The 17,448-nt window shown below is 65.6% G+C and overlaps 4 protein-coding genes across 4 annotated transcripts; 2 read left to right on the forward strand and 2 right to left on the reverse strand.

The window, feature by feature from the left end:
- Nucleotides 1–86: 86 nt before the first annotated feature.
- On the forward strand, nt 87–2,479 carry MYG1 (MYG1 exonuclease). The gene is made up of 7 exons (XM_032094152.1): nt 87–304; nt 641–753; nt 854–1,013; nt 1,167–1,316; nt 1,401–1,523; nt 1,747–1,928; nt 2,006–2,479. Exons 1-7 carry the CDS (start codon nt 89–91, stop codon nt 2,184–2,186), a joined length of 1,125 nt encoding a protein of 374 aa, XP_031950043.1. The 5' UTR covers nt 87–88; the 3' UTR covers nt 2,187–2,479.
- Nucleotides 2,201–8,337, forward strand: LOC116436765 (cuticle collagen 40-like). Its single transcript, XM_032094153.1, has 3 exons — nt 2,201–3,089; nt 5,830–6,378; nt 6,794–8,337. Exons 1-2 carry the CDS (start codon nt 2,234–2,236, stop codon nt 5,979–5,981), a joined length of 1,008 nt encoding a protein of 335 aa, XP_031950044.1. The 5' UTR covers nt 2,201–2,233; the 3' UTR covers nt 5,982–6,378; nt 6,794–8,337.
- AAAS (aladin WD repeat nucleoporin) lies at nt 3,792–10,286 on the reverse strand. The gene is given in 19 exon segments (XM_032094100.1): nt 3,792–4,046; nt 4,802–4,886; nt 5,278–5,359; nt 5,464–5,531; nt 5,657–5,750; nt 6,138–6,228; nt 6,612–6,672; nt 6,861–6,985; nt 7,139–7,259; nt 7,377–7,520; nt 7,718–7,867; nt 8,135–8,233; nt 8,634–8,649; nt 8,652–8,679; nt 8,969–9,060; nt 9,183–9,238; nt 9,313–9,440; nt 9,751–9,886; nt 10,187–10,286. Coding segments are annotated over 18 exon segments (1,698 nt in total). The 5' UTR covers nt 9,874–9,886; nt 10,187–10,286; the 3' UTR covers nt 3,792–3,911.
- Nucleotides 10,287–12,470: 2,184 nt separating this feature from the next.
- Nucleotides 12,471–15,823, reverse strand: SP7 (Sp7 transcription factor). Its single transcript, XM_032094154.1, has 2 exons — nt 15,614–15,823; nt 12,471–13,909 (listed from the first exon to the last, which is right to left on the reverse strand). Exon 2 carries the CDS (start codon nt 13,831–13,833, stop codon nt 12,844–12,846), a length of 990 nt encoding a protein of 329 aa, XP_031950045.1. The 5' UTR covers nt 13,834–13,909; nt 15,614–15,823; the 3' UTR covers nt 12,471–12,843.
- Between the last annotated feature and the right edge of the window lie 1,625 nt (nt 15,824–17,448).

The raw sequence follows: 17,448 nt of genomic DNA on the forward strand, positions 1-17,448 counted from the left end.
GCGGGGCCGAACCCGGGCAAGCGCGGGAAGAAATTGGCGGGAAGGGCGCGGGCGGGCGTGGGCGTGGCCCCCGTGGGGGCGTGGCCTGATGGGGCGTGGCCTCCCCGCCACCATGCGCAGTGCGGCGCGCGCCGCCCGGCTCGTGGGCATGGCCGCTACCGGGACCGGGACAGGAACCGGGACAGGGACCGGGCACAAGCGGCCGCATCCCGAGCCCGCCGCCCGCATCGGCACCCACGACGGCACCTTCCACTGCGACGAGGCGCTGGCGTGCTTCCTGCTGCGCCTCCTGCCCCGCTACCGGGTACGGCTCCGCCGCGCCCCGCGTGCGGCGGCACCGGGAGCGCGCCCGGCTCGGGATCCCGCCTGGGGCATGGACGGGACAGGGGCACTGTCCCACATGGGGCCACCTTTGAGACCCCGGAGCCATCTGGGGACACTCGAGCCCACCCAGCGGCCGCCCTTCTGTCCCCGGTCCCATCTCGGGGTCACTGTTCTGTCCTCAGTCCCCTCTCGGGGTCCCGCCTGGGGGGGTCACCCTTATCTTCCCCACCCCCTCCTCGGGGTCCCTCGACACCAGGAGCCTCTCCCGGCGGGTCCCCGGTGGCGCTGGGGATCCTCACCCCGCTGTCCCCCGCAGGACGCGGAGATCGTGCGGACGCGGGACCCGCAGCTCCTGGCCCGCTGTGACGTGGTGGTGGACGTGGGGGGCGAGTACGACCCGGGGCGGCACCGCTACGACCACCATCAGAGGTGAGCCCCCCCCCCCCCCCCCCCCGCCGAGGACAGCGGCGTCCCTCGGGGTCCCTGGGGGTCCCTGGGGGTCCCTGGGGTGACGGCGTGGCCCCCGCAGGTCCTTCACAGAGTCCATGCGGAGCCTGCGGCCGGACAAGCCCTGGAGCACGAAGCTGAGCAGCGCCGGGCTCGTCTATTGTCACTTCGGGTCGCAGATCCTCGCGGGGCTCCTGGGGCAGCCCGAGGACGGGCCCGTGGTCACAGCGCTCTATGACAAGGTGACAGCGGGTCTGTCACCCTGCCAGGGTCACAGCTCTGCCCAGGGCTTGTCCTCGGTGGGGAAAGGGGACAGTTTGTGGTAGATGCTGGAGCAGTTGGGCTTTCAGCCAGGCTGAGCTCTGCTGTCCCCTCACTGTCACTGCTGTCTCCAGCTATACGAGAACTTCGTGGAGGAGATCGATGCCATAGACAACGGGATCGCGCCGGCAGCGGGGGAGCCGCGCTATGCCCTGAGCACCACCCTGAGCGTGCGCGTGGGGCACCTGAACCCCCGCTGGAATGACCCCGACCAGGACACCGAGGTGGGTACAGCCCCTGCGGCCCCTGGGGACACCCAGCTTGGGAACACCCCACTCAGGGACAGCGCTGACCCCCAGTGTCCCCAGGCGGGGTTCAGGCGAGCCATGGAGCTGGTGGGCAGTGAGTTCCTGGAGCGGCTGGACTTCTACCACCGGGCCTGGCTGCCCGCGCGGGCACTGGTGGAAGAGGCCATCTGTCGCCGCTTTGAGGTAACGCTGAGCCAGTCCGGGGGGAGTCTGGAATTTTGGGGGAAATTGGGGTGTGGGGAGGCCAAATCCCCTCGGTGGAAACCTCCCGGGAGGCCTTTGCACCCCATACCCTGCGTGGCCCCTGTGTCCCCGCAGGAGGGGACTCTGAGCTTTTGGGGACACCGAGTCCAGGGTGGTTTTGGGAGTCACCCCCCATGTCCCCAGCATGTCCCCCCCCCCACAGGTGGACGCCAGCGGGCAGATCCTGGAGCTGTCCCAGGGTGGCTGTCCCTGGAAGGAGCACCTCTTCCAGCTGGAGCGGGAGCTGGCGCTGCCCAGGCCACTCCAGCTCGTGCTGTTCCTCGACCGGGGCGGGCAGTGGCGGGTGCAGAGTGTCCCCACAGCCCCCCACAGCTTCCAGAGCCGGTGAGACTCCTCCCCTGACCCTGCCACTGCCCCCCGTGGGGCTGGGGTCACTCTCAACCCGCCCTGTTCCCCCACAGGCTCCCCTTGCCCGAGGCCTGGCGGGGACTCCGGGACAAGGTGCTGTCCGAGCTGGCCGGAATTCCCGGCTGCGTCTTTGTTCATGCCAGTGGCTTCATCGGGGGGAACTGCACCCGGGAGGGGGCCTTGGAGATGGCCCGGAGGGCACTGGAGCTTGGGGGGGGCACAGAGAGCACATGAGCCCCCTCCCCAGTGGGGTCACCCCGAAAGGGACCTCCTGGCCCAGTATGGGGTCCCAGGGATGCGGCAGGGACCATTCCTGTTTGGATCCCGGACTGTCCGAGGGATCTGCTGTGCTGGTGGGGGGGAGCAGCCCCTCCCGGGGGTCTCAGAGCCCCCACTGCCTGTGCTGGGCAGGTGCCAGCCCAGCCAGAGACTTTTTGGCTTTGTTTCTCGGGAGTTTCTCCCCGTTCCCGTCACATCCCTGCGCCGAGGCGCTGCCAGCACCAGTAAAATCCAGTGCGTGCCCAGTGGATTCGCTGTTGGGGGGATTCAGGGGGGTCCCGGGGGGTCTGCATGTGACACTGAGGGGTTGCTGTGAGTCAGGGACAGCCGCGACCTCCCCCCCCAGCACGGGGACAGCAGCCGTGCCACCCCCCCGCTGCCACCACCATGATCCCTCTTGTCACCAGCACCGAGGGGGGGTCACGGCGCGTCCCCTCCCACCCCCGTTATTCCCGGGGCCATGCGGGCGGCCGGGCTGCTCCTGCTGCTGCTGGGGCTGCCCCAGCACCTCCGGGGGGGTTCCCGGTGCCCCGGGGAGGCTCTGCCGGCGCCGGCCCCCCCCGGCGGCCGCAACGAGACGCTGGGGAGGGGCGTGGGGACCGCGCGGGCCCCCGACGTGGCCGTGCTGGTGGCCGTGGGGGGGTGGCTGGGGGCTCTTCTTCTCTGCGTGCGCCGCTTCGTGCGGCGGAGCCGGGAGGAGACGCGGCTGCACCTGCGGTACCTGCGGGCACTGCCCCGCCCCGGGGAACGGCGACGCGAGGAGGAGGAGCCGCTCAGCAGCGGCCCCGGAGGTGGCACCGGGAGCCAACCGGGCCGGCCCGAGGGGTGAAGCCCCCCGGGCCTGTCCCAGCAGCTGCGGTGGGTTTGGAACCCGCGGGACCCCTGGATCGTCCCTGGATCCCCCTGAGTCACCCTGGACCCCCCTGGATGTCCCCAGGGTCACTCCGGGATCCTGCCCGGCCCCAGGGAGGGGCGAGACGCTGCTGGGGGAGGGGAGGGTCTCCCCCTTGTTCAGTGGGGCTGTTGGGGTGGGGGGGAGCAGCGACCCCACACATTGCCCATCCTCCCTGCCAGCACAGCGTAATCATGGGATTAAGGGTGTGTAATCCCAGGATTTATGTGCTGCCACCCCAGCATTCCCGTTAATCCTCTCTCGGGGGGGTCCGGCTGCTGCCCCCACCCTGCAGGGCTGGGGGGGGGGGGGCTCACGTGGGGCAGCACAAGCACCCCGGGGCCCCCAGGGCTGGGGGTTTGGGGACCCACAGAGGGTTTGGTTCATTTTGGGGAGTTTTAGTTTGCTTTTGTCCAGCCTCAGGGCAAAGCGTGGGGATTGCATGTGTGGCCAAAAACCCCCCCAACCCCTTCAGCCAACACCATTCCCCAAAACGGGGCTCTTTGACCCCAAAAGAGTAGCCCTGGTCCATGGGCTGCAGTTGGGATCACACCAATAGGTTCTGCGAGTTCACTCTGACCTGTTTGTGACCCCAAAAACCAACTCTGGAGTCCCCCCAGACCCACAGGACTTCCTGAAAACGCCCCCCGTCGGGGCGAGGAGAGGCGACAGAGGGAAAATTCACCTTTAATCAGGGCAGGAGCAGCACCATGAGACCCCGAGCAGATGTGGGGACTCCTGGAGGGAGAGGAGGCTGAGAGGGAGGGAGAGGAGGCCCCAGGCCGGGGTCAGAGCTCAGAGAAGAGTGGCTGCTCCCTCACACTGCCCACCACGGGCACGGGGCTGCGGCGGGGGCTGGCACGGGGCTCCAGGGCGCTGACGAAGAAAAAGGGGATGTGGGAGATCCTCCCCGAGGACCAGCACTGCAGGGGAGAGAGGGCAGGGCAGGGGTGAGTGTCCAAACAGCACAGAAATGGGAAAAATCCTTTGGGATCGAGTCACCCAGGCCTTGTCACCAAGTGCTGCCACGTCCAGGCTCTGCTTTAATGCCCCCAGCGATGGGGACTCCCCTGCCAGCCCATTGCAATGTCCAGTCCCCCTTTCTGGGAAGAAATTCTTCCTATAACCCACCCCAAACCTCCCCTGGCTGTGTCCCCTTGTCCTGCTACTGGGAGCAGAGACCTCCCCAGGCTGCTCCCTCCTATCAGGGAGCCCCTGAGGCTCCTTTTCCCCAGGCTGAGCCCCTTCCCCAGCTCCCTCAGCCCCCCTGAGCTCCAGACCCTTCCCCAGTTCTGTTCCTTTCCCTGGACATGCCCTAGATCCCAAAATCCTTCCTAAATTGGGGGATCCAGACCTGGACACAGCACTCGAGGTGTGGCGAGGGAGAGAAACAATCTCCTGGTCCTGCTGGCCACACCATCCCTCAGCCAGGCCAGGATCCTACTGGACTTCTTGGCCACCTGGGCACTGCTGGCTCATGTCCAGCTGCTGTCCCTCAGTCCCTCCAGGTCCCTTTCTGCCTGGCCACTGTTCAGCCCCTCTGTCCCCACCCTGGGGTGCTGCAGGGGGTTGTTGTCCCCAAAGTCGGAACCCAATCCTTGGAACCCTCCCATGGCTCACCCCGATCCCAGCCCCTTCCCAGTGCCACCAGTGTCCCCTGGGACTGGGAGGGACTCACCACAGTCAGGAGGGCGCCCCGAGGGAAGCAGGGGTGGAAGGAGATGAGTTGGGGCCGGGCACCGCGCTCGCCCCGCACGAAGCCGCTGTGGGGTGAGGGAACAGCCGGGGTTATGGATGAGAAAACACCACATTCCCAGGGAACTGGGGATGTTTGGGATCCAAAAGGATGCACTGGGAAAGGACAACCCAAAGCCAAGGGGGTGAGGCGGGGAGGGGACAGTGTGGCCAAAGCACATTTGGGGGTGAAGCAGTGACTGGGACTGAAGGAGGAGCACGGCAGAAGAGCCGCTCCCCATCACATCCTGGGGGTTAATGGGATTCAGTGAACCCAAACCTATCCCAGATCTGCTGCAGCGAGCCCCAAACCCACCCCAAATACATCGCAATGAACCCAAACCCCCCTGCACTGAACCAAAACCCGCCCAAAACCCCCCGCAATGAACCCAAACCCACCCCGAGCCCCACCCAGCGCACCAGGGCAGGAGCTCGAAGACGGGGCTGTTGCGGGTGCGGAACACGGCGATGGCCGTCTGGCTGCCTGGACCCTCGGGGTGTCCTGTGGGGGGACAGCAGCAGGGAGGCTCTCCCTTGTCCCTGTGTCCCTTTTCCCTGCTGGCAGCAGGATTCCCAGGCACAACCCGGGAATGGGGCAGGACTGACCTCTGATGATCACTGCCAGCCTCTCCCCAGTGGGGTCCCACACCATGGAATGGACCTCTCCTCCAATCCTGGAACAGCACAGGTCCCCAGAATCAGGGGGCAGAGACCCCCAGGGTGTCCCCAGCAGCAAGGGGCAGCTGCCAGGAGGTGCAGGGACCCCCCTGTGCCCCCCGGGTGTCCCAGCCAGACCCACCTCTCCTCCCCGTAGAGGGTCTCGAAGGTGGTCTCGGACAGGTCTGCCACGATTGAGGCCGTTTTGGAGCCTCCCACTTGGCCCTGCATCTCCCCTGAAAGGGATAAATCCACACTCCATAAATCCCACTGGATTTCCCAGGTTGTCATTAATTTATCCATTCCTCAGAGCAGCTGTGCTGGTGTCCCAGGAGTGGCTGGGATGGAGGACAAGGGACAGCAAGCACCGGGACCCCCAAGCTGGCCCTGGACCCCGTGGAGTCTCCCTGAAATCCCTTCAAGACCCCACAACTCTGACTGAGAGTGAGGAGCAACATGAGGAGTAAAAAAACCGGAATTCCAGAACCCATGGTTGGAGACCCCCAAAACACCCCCACCGTGTCCCAGCTCTCTGCCACTGTCCCAACTCCTCACCCCAGAGCTGTGGGGTCATTTGGGAACCCTCTCCCAGCCCTTGGGAAGCTCCAGGTGGACAAACTCACCCCGGTACTCGGAGAAGGACAAGGAGTAGATGACGGACTCGCCCAGCACAGTGAAGAGCAGCCGGCTGCCATCGGGGCTCCAGCACCCAGTCTGTGGGACAGTGTCACCCCTGTCACCCCAGCCCCCACAGCCAGCCCAGGGAGGGCACAGCTGCCATGGCATCTCCTGGAACCAGCTGGGAATGGAGGATTTTAATAAAGACCCCAAGGTGTCCCCAGGAGGTGACATCTGCTCTGCACGGTGAGGTTCAGGTTGGATATTGGGAAGATTTCCACATAATTAGGGAAAATTTCCACAATTTCCTTGGGCTGAAGTGGAGTCCCCGCTCATGGAGGGATTTAAAAGCCACGAGGATGTGGCACTTGGGGACACAGGTCAGTGGAGGCCTTGGCAGGGCCAGGGGTTGGACTGGGTGGTCCCAGAGGGCTTTTCCAGCCTAAACGATTCCCTGGGTGGGGAACATCCCATCCTACCTGGCAGCGTCCCCTGATCGTGGGCCAGCGCTCACACGTCCACATCTGGGCCTCCCACACCCTGCAGGAGACGGGATTTAGGGAGCAGAATTCCTGGGAACTTGCTCCAATCCTGCTGCTCTGGGAATCCACGATGTCCAACCCCATCACCCACCCAACTCCCCGCTCTGTCCCCACAACAGGAATGGGAGCAAGGAGGAGATTTGGGATCCAGATCCAGATTTTTTGGAGTGAGGATGAGAAGCTCACCGGAACACAGCTGAGGGGGTGGCTGCCAGCACCTTGCTGCCATCGGGGGACCAGGCCAAGTAGGTGACACCACCACCCCCAAACCACTGCAGCTGGACACAGCTCTCGGTGGACACATCCCACACCTGGAAGAGGGAACAAGGAGGACGGTGGTGACACAGGGATTAGGGAACACAGTGTGATGATTTCAGGTCCAGGTGAAATCCCAGAGCTGCCTCTGGGGAGCACCACTGACGTCCAGCCCGAGCGTCCCTTGGTGTCCCCAGGAGAGCCCTCACCAGCATGGCCGTGTCCACCGGTGATGCCGAGAGCAGCCGCTCCCCGCTGGGCGCCCAGGCCAGGCTGGTGACAGGGCTGTGCCCGGGGTAGGACAGCACCTGGGCGCAGCCAGAGGAGGGTCTGGAAAAGAGGGAGAAGCCACCAGGATTTGGGATTTGCTGGCAGGATGGGTGGGTGGTGTCCCAAAGCCACCTGGAGAGGTGACAACAGCCAGGAAGGGTGGTGGGGGACTGTCACCTCGTGGAGAGGGAGGTGGGGTCCAGGTGCCACACAAGGACGCAGCTCTGGCAGGCCACAGCCAGGATGGAGGCACAGAGCGGCTTCCAGGCCATGGCGGCCACGTTCCTCTGCAGGCGGTGCTTCAGCGAGGGCACGGTGGCACTGCCGAGAGGGGACAGGTGGCACAGAGGGACACGTGGGGGTGACAGCCCTGGTGCAGCCACAGTGTCCCCTGCCAGCTCTGACCACAGTGAGGGGGGACAAGCAGGGTGGGGAGGAGGGTGCCCTGCTGTGCCCTACTTCTCAAGGAGGGGACAGGAATTCCCAGCCAGGTGACACCGGAGCGAGCCAGGGCACACCTGGTGTGACTGAGCCGAGCTGTCCCCAGCCCGGACAGGGCCCGGGCTGGCCGGAAATCCCAGCTTGGGGACACCTGGGGGGGCTGCAGGAGCAGCCGGCAGAGTCTTCTCCTGAGCAGGGACTGGCATTCCCTGGGGGAGCAGGGAGACCTGGGGGAGAGAGGACACTCAGCCCGTGTCCCCCCGGCTCTGTCACCACCCCCAAGGCTGGGTGACCCCCAGGATGTCCCCAGAGCTACAGAGTAGGCAGGGAAGGGAAAGGAAAGGCAAAGCTCTTCATGCTTGGGGGAGAGCGGGGAAGGAGCAGGGAGGGCTGGACGGAAGCCCAGGTGTGCCCAGGTGTGCCAGGAGGCCACGGGCAGCAGGACCAGGGCAGTGCCCACCCTGGGCTACCCAAACCCCGGGACAAAACCCCACCTGTTGGAGTTATAGACACGGATGGAATCGTCCAGAAGAGCTACGGCGAACTTGTTGGTGTGAGGGTGCCAGGCGAAGGCCCGGACAGTGCAGCCAGCCCTGGAGGGGGAACAGGGCAGGGTGAGACCCCCCAGCACCCCCTGGGCTGGCAAAGACCCTTCTCAGAGTTCCCAGAGAAATAAAACTTCTTTTTTGCTGCTCAACAGGACCATTTTCTTTGAGAAATTCCCCACTTCTGGGAATTCTTTACAGGGCTCTGCTGAGGGGATAGTGACCACAGCCTGGGGCTGGAATTGGAAGGAATTTTCCAGGATCTGATCTCTTCTAACCCTGATCTCTCTCTGACCAGGGCACACAAACCAGGGCAGCCAGAGCCAGTGGGGAAGTATTTGCCTTTATGGCTGAGCCCACCCAAATGGGGCCATTCCTGTCCTTGTACCCCCATCCCCAGGAGGGTCCCAGACCCCAGCACGGTGATTTTTGGACACCCAGGACTCACCAGTCCACGGCCTGGAGAAGGCTGCGATCATGTCCTCACTGGTCAGCTGCAGGGGAGAGAACACTGAGCTGGCAGCAAGCATCCCCAGTGTGCAGCCCTTTTTCCCTCTCCCCCCACCTGTATTTGGGCCCCTCTTGGAGCACTTTGCTGCTCAAACACCTTCCCAGTGTCCATTTTCCACCGGTGGAGGAAGGAGTAGCATCTGGAGCTGGGCATCACCAGGAGGAGCATCGTGGGAGGGTTTACAGTGGGGAAGGGACCACTGTCCACCCCAAACCGCTGCTCCCCTTGCCCCTGCCTCCCCCAGCAGCAGGGATCAGGCTGGAAGGACTCACGGAGAGGTGTGGGAACAGGGATCCGTGCAGCGAGGACAGCCAGCGGCACACGGCCAGCGCGTGGCTCGAGCCCGTCCGCAGCCACTGCAGCCCTGGGGGGACAAAGGACCCTCAGCGTCCCTGCCAGCACTACAGGCGACACGGGCAGGGACAGCATAGCACAGCCAAAGCACCCCAGCGAGACCCGGGAGATCTCCAGGCAGCCCACACTCACCCTCCTCCTCGGCACTGGCGAGCTCCCTGAGCAGCCCACAGAGCCCGGCATCGCGCCTGTGGGAGAGCGTGATCACCTCCTGTCCCCCTGCCCGTTTTGGGGGCAGATCTGGGGACAGCGGGGGACTCACCAGGCGCTGAGGCAGCGCTTCCAGAGGGACTCGCGGTGGTGGATGAATGGCGGGCGGGCGCTGGGCTCCAGGCGGCCGTGAGCCTTGAGGGGCTCCTTGGGCAGGCTCAGCACGGGCAGGTCGGGCACCTGCAGCACCCACAGCACCCCTGAGCCCCGGGGACAAAGGGACCCCTGCCCCAGGGCAAGGGGCAAACGGCGATGGGAGGAAAGAAGGGGCACAAGGAGGGGCGAAGGAACAGCCTGAGGGTGCCTGGAGGAGGAGAGACCCCGGCAGAGGGGACCGAGCTCCAGACACAGCTGCGGGGGACAAATGTGGCACCCCCGAGGCTGGCACGGCTCTGGTAGCAAAGGGGACTTCCCTGGCTTGGGGGTCTCAGCTGGCTCTGAGGAGGGGATGAATGGGAAGGAGGGGTTCGCCCGGCCCTGGGAGTCTCACCTGGCTCTGGAAGGCCAGCGGGAGCTGCTCGCTGAGGCGGCCGCAGACCAGGGCGTTGTTGAACTCGTACAGGGTGACATCCCCAGGGGGAGGCGGCGGCGGGAACAGCCCCAAGGAGCACATGACGGTGCCGAGCCTGGGGGCGAAACCGGGGTGGGGGACGACAGCTGAAATCTCCAGTGTCCTCGGGATGCGCTGGCTCCAGGCCGGCGACCCCTCCGCTGGCCCCGGTGCCCCGCGGTTTCCCCCCGGTGACCCTGGCTCCCCCTCACCCGCTCACAGCCCCCGGTGCCCCGCGGTTTCCCCCCGGTGACCCTGGCTCCCCCTCACCCGCTCACAGCCCCCGGTGCCCCGCAGTTTCCCCCCGGTGACCCTGGCTCCCCCTCACCCGCTCCCCGCCCTGAGCCCCCGGCGCCGCCATCTTGGTTCCCCTCACCCCTGCTCGCTCCCGGTTCGCGCCAATCGCCGCCGCGCGCCACCCTCGTGGCCTTGGGAGCGTGGGGGGGGGGGGATTAAAAGGGCCGAGGCTCGCGGAGGAAAAGCGCGGAGGGCGGCGCCTTCCCCCAGTGAGGGCTCCGCGCTTTACCTCCGCGGCGGAGAGGGGATCTTAGCGTGCCCTGAAAATATGCTCTCCTCCGGTGCCTTAGTGGCTCTCCGGTTGTAATGGGGACTGATAAAAGTGAGGACCACATTGCTGTCGTTGCCCCTTTAAGAAAGGCCCCTCCCCTGGAGGGGCGGGGCGGCGGCCCGTGCGGCCGGCGGGTCACGTGGTGTCCGAGCGGGGCTGCTCCGGGACCGGGAGCGGGGACGGGAGCGGGACCCCCGCGACACCCCCGGGTCCCGCGGGCACCCCCGCGACACCCCCGCGACACCCCCGCGACACCCCCGGGTCCCGCGGGCACCCCCCGTGTCCCGCACCCCGCTGTCCTGCGGGTACCCCCGGTCCCGCCCCCCCTCGCGGGTTCCCGGGGCATCCCGGTGTCCTGCGCTGCCGTGGCCGCAGTGCTGCCTCCCCCGGTGTCCCCTCTCGCGGGTGCCCGTGTCCCTTCTCCCCGTGTCCCCTGGGTGCCGCTCCCGCCGTGTGCCCCCTCCTTGGCTCGCCCCCAGCCCCTCTCCCGGGGCTCCCGCTTTTCTGGTGTTTATCTCCGTGTTTTCCTTAGCGGCCGCAAGAGTTATTTTAATTTTCTCAGGATATTAAATAAAGGCGGCGGGGGGAGCTGCGGCGGGGGGCCCCACATTCCTCGCCCGTTACGGAGCGAGCGGGGTTCGATAGGAGACGACGATTTGGGACGGCGCCGACATCAGAGGCACCGCAGGGCTGGCGTGGCCTCGTGGCGTCCCCCGGACCGCCCCAAACCCGGCCCTGGTGGGGCAGCGAGACAGGAAAAAAGCCGATGGTGGCGGAGGGGGGGGTCCCCGGTGGGGTTGGGGGGGGGTTGCTGGATGGGACTGGGCTCTGTGGTTTGGGAGGCTCCGGGCGGTCGAGCCCTCGGTGGCCGCCGGGCCGGGGTTTGGCTCGGGGACGTGGCTCGGTGCCCTGCTTGGCACCGGCCCACCCACGGCGAGCGGCAGCACGGCTGGCGGTTTGGGGGGGAAAAACCCCCAAAACGGGCAAATTGGTGTCGGGGAGAGTGTGGCTGGCTTGGGGGCTACGAGAAAAGGTGGCACTGCTACTCTAAATTCCCCCAGGAGCCACCCTGGGGACAGCTCTGCCACGCTCTGTGTGGTGGCACTGAGCTCTGGCCACTCCATTGATGCCTCCGTGCCTCAGTTTCCCCACCCTGTGTCCTCCTTTCCCTGGGGACAGCTGGGTCCCGGCCAGGTCGTGGCCACGGTGACTCACGCGGGGCTGGCACGGGAACCTTCTGCCATCCCTGTCCCCTCCGGGGCCATGGGTGCCAGCAGCTGCCCCCCTGCTTCGTGCTGGCACCGGAGCTCTTTTCCGCCTCCTTTTGCCTTTTTCCGTGGCTTTTTGGGGCTTTTTTTTCAGGAAAAGCCCCAAACCAGGGCTGAGCACATCAAAGGGCTGGCAGGAGCCCAGGGCATGGGGAGGGGGAGCTTGGGGGGAGCGGAGCGGGGTCCCCGCCAGCCCACAGCGCCCAAAATTGGGGTGTCCTCGGGGACACGTGGCCCCGCTGCGTGCCCAGTGCTGCCACGTGGGCCCTGGGATGTGGCCGGGGGGAAACTGAGGCACAGGGCTGTGCACACACGTGTTCCCATGCACACGTGTGTCTGATGTCCCTGGGAGTGGGGACGCAGCTGTTGGGGACACACATGTGCAGGATGAGGCTGGCAGGGGGACAAGTCCCATCGGGCTCCCCAAAAGCGGTCTGAGGGTCCCTGAGGTTGGGGACATGGGGACAGAGCAGTATGGGACCGGGGGGACATGGGGGACAGGGAGATGTGGGACTGTGGGGACCACAGGACACGTCCCTACAGGGTCCGGGGGACACGGCTGGGGTCCTGGGAAAGGGGAGAGGGACAGGGGACCATGGGGATACGGCGCCCTAGGGGTTGAGGACAAGGGGACAGCACAGCTTGTCCCCAACCCCGCTCAGCTCCCGCTACCCCCAGAGAGGGGGGACACAGCAGCCCCGAGCAGGGCCACGTCCGTCCTCCCTCTGTGCCTCGGTTTCCCTCGGAGCCCTGCAGGGAGGGGGAAGCTGAGCCCATCCCTGTGATGAAGCCCCCCGGCCTCAGCTGCAGAAGGGGGGCCCAGCTCCACTCTCAATCCTTTTATTGCTTTTTTCCAGGAGGGGCAGGCAGCTAAAGAGAGGGGGAGGACACGTTACAATAGCACTGATGAACCAGGCTGGGGGAGGGGGGCAAACCCTGTCCCTGAGTGCGGGGGGCGAGGCTTGGGGGGCAAGAAGGTTTGAGAGGGTGGAGGGGAAGACAGAAAAGGGGGGGTATCACCTTGACACCCCCTGTGAGCCCCAGAGCGCTTGGAGAGCCCCCCCATAATTTAAGACATAAATTAGAATGGCTAACGAGGAGCTGGGGAATTGGGGGGGGAGTGGGGGGCAGCACCCCGTAATAAATATCCCCAGCGGCGTGGAGGAGGAGGAGGATGAAGACGAAGACTTGAAAGGCTCAAATCTCCAACAAACTCCCGGCTTCGGGACTGCCGCCGTCCTTGCCGGGCGAGGCGGGCGGCGGCCGGGGGGACGCGGGGGGCTGCTCGGAGCCGGGGGTCGGCTTGGGGGGACCGGGGTCGGCGTGGGTCTTCTGGTGCTTGCTGAGGTGGTCGCTGCGGGTGAAGCGCTTGCTGCACAGCAGGCAGGTGAACTTCTTCTCGCGCGTGTGGGTCCGGACGTGGCGCTCCAGCTCGTCGGAGCGGGTGAAGCGCTTCCCGCAGAAGAGCCAGTTGCACACGAAGGGTCGCTCCCCCGTGTGCCAGCGCAGGTGCGCCTTCAGGTGCGAGGCTTTGCCGTACACCTTCCCGCAGCCCGGGATGTGGCAGCTGTGCACCGGCTTCCGCCGCGACCCGCCCGGGCCCCCGAGCCGCTCCAGCTCCTGGCAGTTGGGACAATCGCACGCCGGGCGTCCCCCCAAGGAGCCGCCGCGGGGACCCTTCGGGGTCTCGCCCGGCGTGGGTTTCGGGGTGGGGGGCGCCGCGGGGGTGTTGGTGTACGGAGGGGGGTTCAGAGCGCCGAAATCGGAGCCGTAGGTGGGCAGAGGGGGGCTGAGGGTGGGCTGGCCCTGCAGCGAGCCCTGCAGCCCCTCGGCGCCCGCCGGCCCCCCCAGCCAGCCCCCGTTGGGGTGCACATCCCACCAGGACGGGGCCGCGGGCCCCGAGCCCCCCGGCAGCCCCCCGCCGATGCCGCCCTTGTACCAGGAGCCGTAGGGGTGCGGCATCTCCAGCGAGGGGTACACCCCCGGCAGGCACTCGCTCGGGGGATGGCCCTTGGCCGCCACCACCACGGGGGCCCCCAGCACCTCCTGGGCGCCGGACGGGGCTGGGAATGGGTGGCCGAAGGGGCCGTAGTCGGGGCCGTAGGGGCCGGGGGAGGCCTGGGGACTGGCGGACGGCGACAGCAGCCCCGGGGCGCTGGGGAAGGCGGCGGCATAGGAGTCACCCATGGCTGCGGCGGCGGCGGGGGCACCCCGAGGTGTGGGGCGATGTCAGCGGGGGCTTGCGGCCATGGCACTCGGCAGCCTGTGGAAAAGGGGGACGGGGCATGAGGGGCACCGTGTGCCACGGGGTGACCGGTCCTGGGGGTCACCCAGTGCCAGGGAACCCCCAGCACTGAGGGCAGCTGTATTGGGGTGTCAGCCCCGCTGGACACCCCTTGCAGGGGCACCCAGCAGCACCCCCAGCCCCACGGTGCCACCCACCCACCCCCCAACACTCCCCATCCCTTTTGCCTCAGTTTTGCCCCACAGAGCTGAGGCCACCCCATCACCCCCCCAGCCCAGCATCCCCCGCAAGGGGCTTCTCTGGGGGCTGCTGTGGGGCTGAGCTGGTGGCAGGGCTTCCCCCCACCCCCAATCTCGGCTCCTTCTGCCTTTATGGCCTTTTAATCGAATTATGCTGTGGCCTCCCCCCTCCCCGGGCGACTTCCTCTGCTTTTATGCCCGTCATGGCTTTCAGCTGCGCCGGCTGGGCCGGGGTGTCACAAGCTGTCCCTCGCCTCCATCACCCCCAGCGTTCCTTTTATTTTATTTTTTTTTTTTTATTAATCTCTTCACCCACTTTGGGGTATTTCCACGTTGGGATTTTTTTTTTGGTCGGTTTGTTTTTAGGGTGTCCCCCCCGACACTCCCCTTTCTTTTTTTTTTCGTGGTTTTTGCGCCTATTTTTACGCCGGCCCCGGCCGTGGCCGCAAGCGCGCTCCCGGTTTTCCAAGTATAACAAGGGCCAGGCCTGTGCCCCGGGAACGCTGCCCTGCCGCGAGAGCCGAGGTAATTAAAACCAGGGCGAGCGGCAAACGGAGGCGCACGCTTAAAATAGTGTCAAACTCCCATAAATCAGCTCCGCTTGCGCCGGGAAATTAAGGAGCAGGGAAGGAGCCCCGGGAGCTGCGGGCTGAGCACGGCATGAGCTCGCTGCACGAGTGGCCACTGCTGGGGGTGACAGTCCCTCGGGGGCTCCTGCTGGGTCAGGGATCCTGACCCCTCCTGTGTCCCCTCCTGGTGTGGGAGGGGTCCAGCCGGGGGTCTGGACTGGGGGTCCCCGGTCCCAAATTCCCGGTCCTGAATTCCTAGTCCCTTGTTCCTTGATCACCAGTGTCCAGTCCTTGGTCCCCAGTTCCAGTTCCCCATTCCCTGACCCCTCATCCCCCAGTCCCTGGTCCCCTAAATCCGCAGTTTCTTGGTCCACTAAACCGAGTCCTTGTTCCCAGTCCCAATCCCCGTCCCTGGTCCGCAGTCCCCGGTCTCTGGCCCCCAGTGTCCCCACAGCCCTTGCCTCAGTTTCCCCCACCCTGCCAGTGCCACACTCTGTCCCCTGAACCGGAGGACACCCGGGCCTGGCTCCTCCGGTGCAGTGGCGCTGTCCCCAGCCAGAGGGACAGTTCAGGGTGACAGTGGCACTCGGCACCGTCTTCCCGTCCCTGTTCCCTCCGTGGGCGCAGCTCCTGCTGGGGCAGGGGACACACGTGTCCCCCGGCACAGGGACTGCGGGGGATGCTCAGGGCCCGCATAGGTCCCTGTCCCTGGGGGGTCCCATATTCCGGGAATCTCCCCCATCCTGGAGCACATCCCCCACCCCGCGGGTCCCAAATCCTGGGGTCCCTGTCCCCAAGGGGGGGACCCCCCATCCCCAGAAGGGAACCCCCCACCCCGTAGTCCTTTATCCTGGGGTCCCTGTCCCGGGGCAGTGTCCCTCGTCCCGAAGGGTGCTGGTCCCGGGGGTCCTTACCGCGCTCTGGGGTCCGGGGATGCCAGGGGTGGGTCCCGCTCCCGCCCGCGGTGTCGCGGTGCCGGTGTCCCGGGATGCCGGTGTCCCGGGATGCCGGGGCTCGGTGCGGAGGGAGGGACGGAGGGAGAGGGAGGGAGAGGGAGGGAGCACCGTGGCCACCGCCCGCCCCGCTGTGCCGCTGCGGCGGGGCTGGGCCGGGCCGGGACCGGGGCCGGGAGCGGGAGCCCGGCCCCGAACCGCCCCCGCCGGGGGGGCTCGGGGGGACCGCGGGAAGGGGGCAGGGGAAGGGGAAGAGGAAAAGGAAAAGAGGAAGGAAAAGAAGAGAGAGGGGAAAAGAAGAGAAAGGGCGGGGGATGGGGGGGGGAAGAAGGGAAAGGGGAAAAGAAGGGAAAGAAGAAAGAGAAAAAGCACGAGGAATTAAAAGAGGAAAAGAAGTTAGGGAGAAAAGGAGAGAAAGAAAAGAGACGAGGAAAAAAGGAAAATAGAGGAAAGGGGAAAGGAAAAGGGAAAGGAAAAGGTAAAAAGGAAATTAAAAAGGAGACGGAAGAATAAAGAAAAAATGTATGAGGAAATGGACGGAAAATGAAAGGAGACAGAAAAAGTTGTGAAGGGAGGAAGATGAGGAGGCTGAGAGCTGGAGGAAGGAGGGGAGATGGGAGACGGGGACCAGTGTGGGGAGAAGGCAAGGAGAAGAGTGGAGAGAGGGAAGGAAGGGAAAGGAGGGAAAAGGAAAGGAGAACAGAGAGGAAATAAGGGGAGGAAAATGGGGAGGGAAAGGAAGGAGAGGAGGAGAAAGGGGTGGACAGCAGGAAAAGGAGGAAGGGGAAGTGGATGAATGGGAAAAGTGCTGGAAAGGAGCAAAGGAAAGAAGAAAGAGATGGATGGGGAGGGGAAAGGGGAGAAAGGGACAAAGGAGGAGGGGACAGCTGGGGCACCCTGGGGCTTGTCACCCCAAAAGGTGCCAGGATGATGCAGGGAGAGGGATGAGGGGCTGGGATGGGGCTGGAAGAGACCAGGGATGGGGACCAAGCAGGGACGGGGACCAAGGATGGACTTGGAGGTACCAGGGATGGGAATGGAGCAGAGATGGGGACAAAACTGGATCAGGAATGGGGATGGGTGGACAAGGGATGGGGATGGGATCAGGGATGGGGACAGCAAGGGACAAGGGATGGGGATGAGAGGGAGCTGGGTTGGAGTGTCAGGTACCAGGGATGGGGTCAGAGGTCTGGGGATGGGGACAGGAGTCAGGGATGGGCTGGGGATGGAGGGGAGATGGGGCTGGAGGGAACGGGGATGGGGGTCAAGGACAGAGCTGGGGAAAAGGACAGGGGACATGTGCAGGACGACAGGGACACACGTGCCTCTGGAGATGGGGCTCGGAACCCCCCTGTGCCTCGGTTTCCCCCGTAGAGGAATTGTTCCAACCGCTCTTTTTTTCCTCTTTTTTTTTTATTGTTTTACTCCTCCGTCCGTCCCATTTTCTTTTCGCTTCTCCCCTTCCCTGTTTCCCCCGCGGGGCCGGTCGGGAGCCAGCGGGGCCCTTTCCCAGCCCTGACTCAGGGCTTTCCACTCCGCAGCCGTCGGCGCCGCCGAAGGCCACAACCACCGCCCCCCCCCCCTCGCTGGGGCTTCCACTGCCCACAAACTGGGAGCAAACTGGGACGGCCACTCCAGCCCTCCTCCTCCTCAGCCAGGGATGGGGGGGCCACCTCATGGATTTTGGGGGGGGGGTTCACTCCCACCAGCATCGCCCACCAGGGTCTGGTTCATTGGGGGAGGGGTCCGGCACTGCCCGAGCGGCCGGGGCTGCGATGGGGGTGTCAGTTGGGGTG

The sequence above is a fragment of the Corvus moneduloides genome, chromosome 30, assembly GCF_009650955.1.
Source record: "Corvus moneduloides isolate bCorMon1 chromosome 30, bCorMon1.pri, whole genome shotgun sequence".
Lineage (NCBI taxonomy): Eukaryota > Metazoa > Chordata > Aves > Passeriformes > Corvidae > Corvus > Corvus moneduloides.

Bases quoted from the DNA above. Each gene is read 5' to 3' on its own strand.
- SP7 (XM_032094154.1), bottom strand. From the start codon at position 13,833: ATGGGTGACTCCTATGCCGCCGCCTTCCCCAGCGCCCCGGGGCTGCTG.
- LOC116436765 (XM_032094153.1), top strand. From the start codon at position 2,234: ATGGGGTCCCAGGGATGCGGCAGGGACCATTCCTGTTTGGATCCCGGA. The intron at 3,090-5,829 runs GTGGGTTTGGAA...TCCTCAGAGCAG, and splicing joins GGCCTGTCCCAGCAGCTGCG to CTGTGCTGGTGTCCCAGGAG.
- MYG1 (XM_032094152.1), top strand. From the start codon at position 89: ATGGGGCGTGGCCTCCCCGCCACCATGCGCAGTGCGGCGCGCGCCGCC. The intron at 305-640 runs GTACGGCTCCGC...TGTCCCCCGCAG, and splicing joins GCCTCCTGCCCCGCTACCGG to GACGCGGAGATCGTGCGGAC. The intron at 1,317-1,400 runs GTGGGTACAGCC...CAGTGTCCCCAG, and splicing joins ACCCCGACCAGGACACCGAG to GCGGGGTTCAGGCGAGCCAT.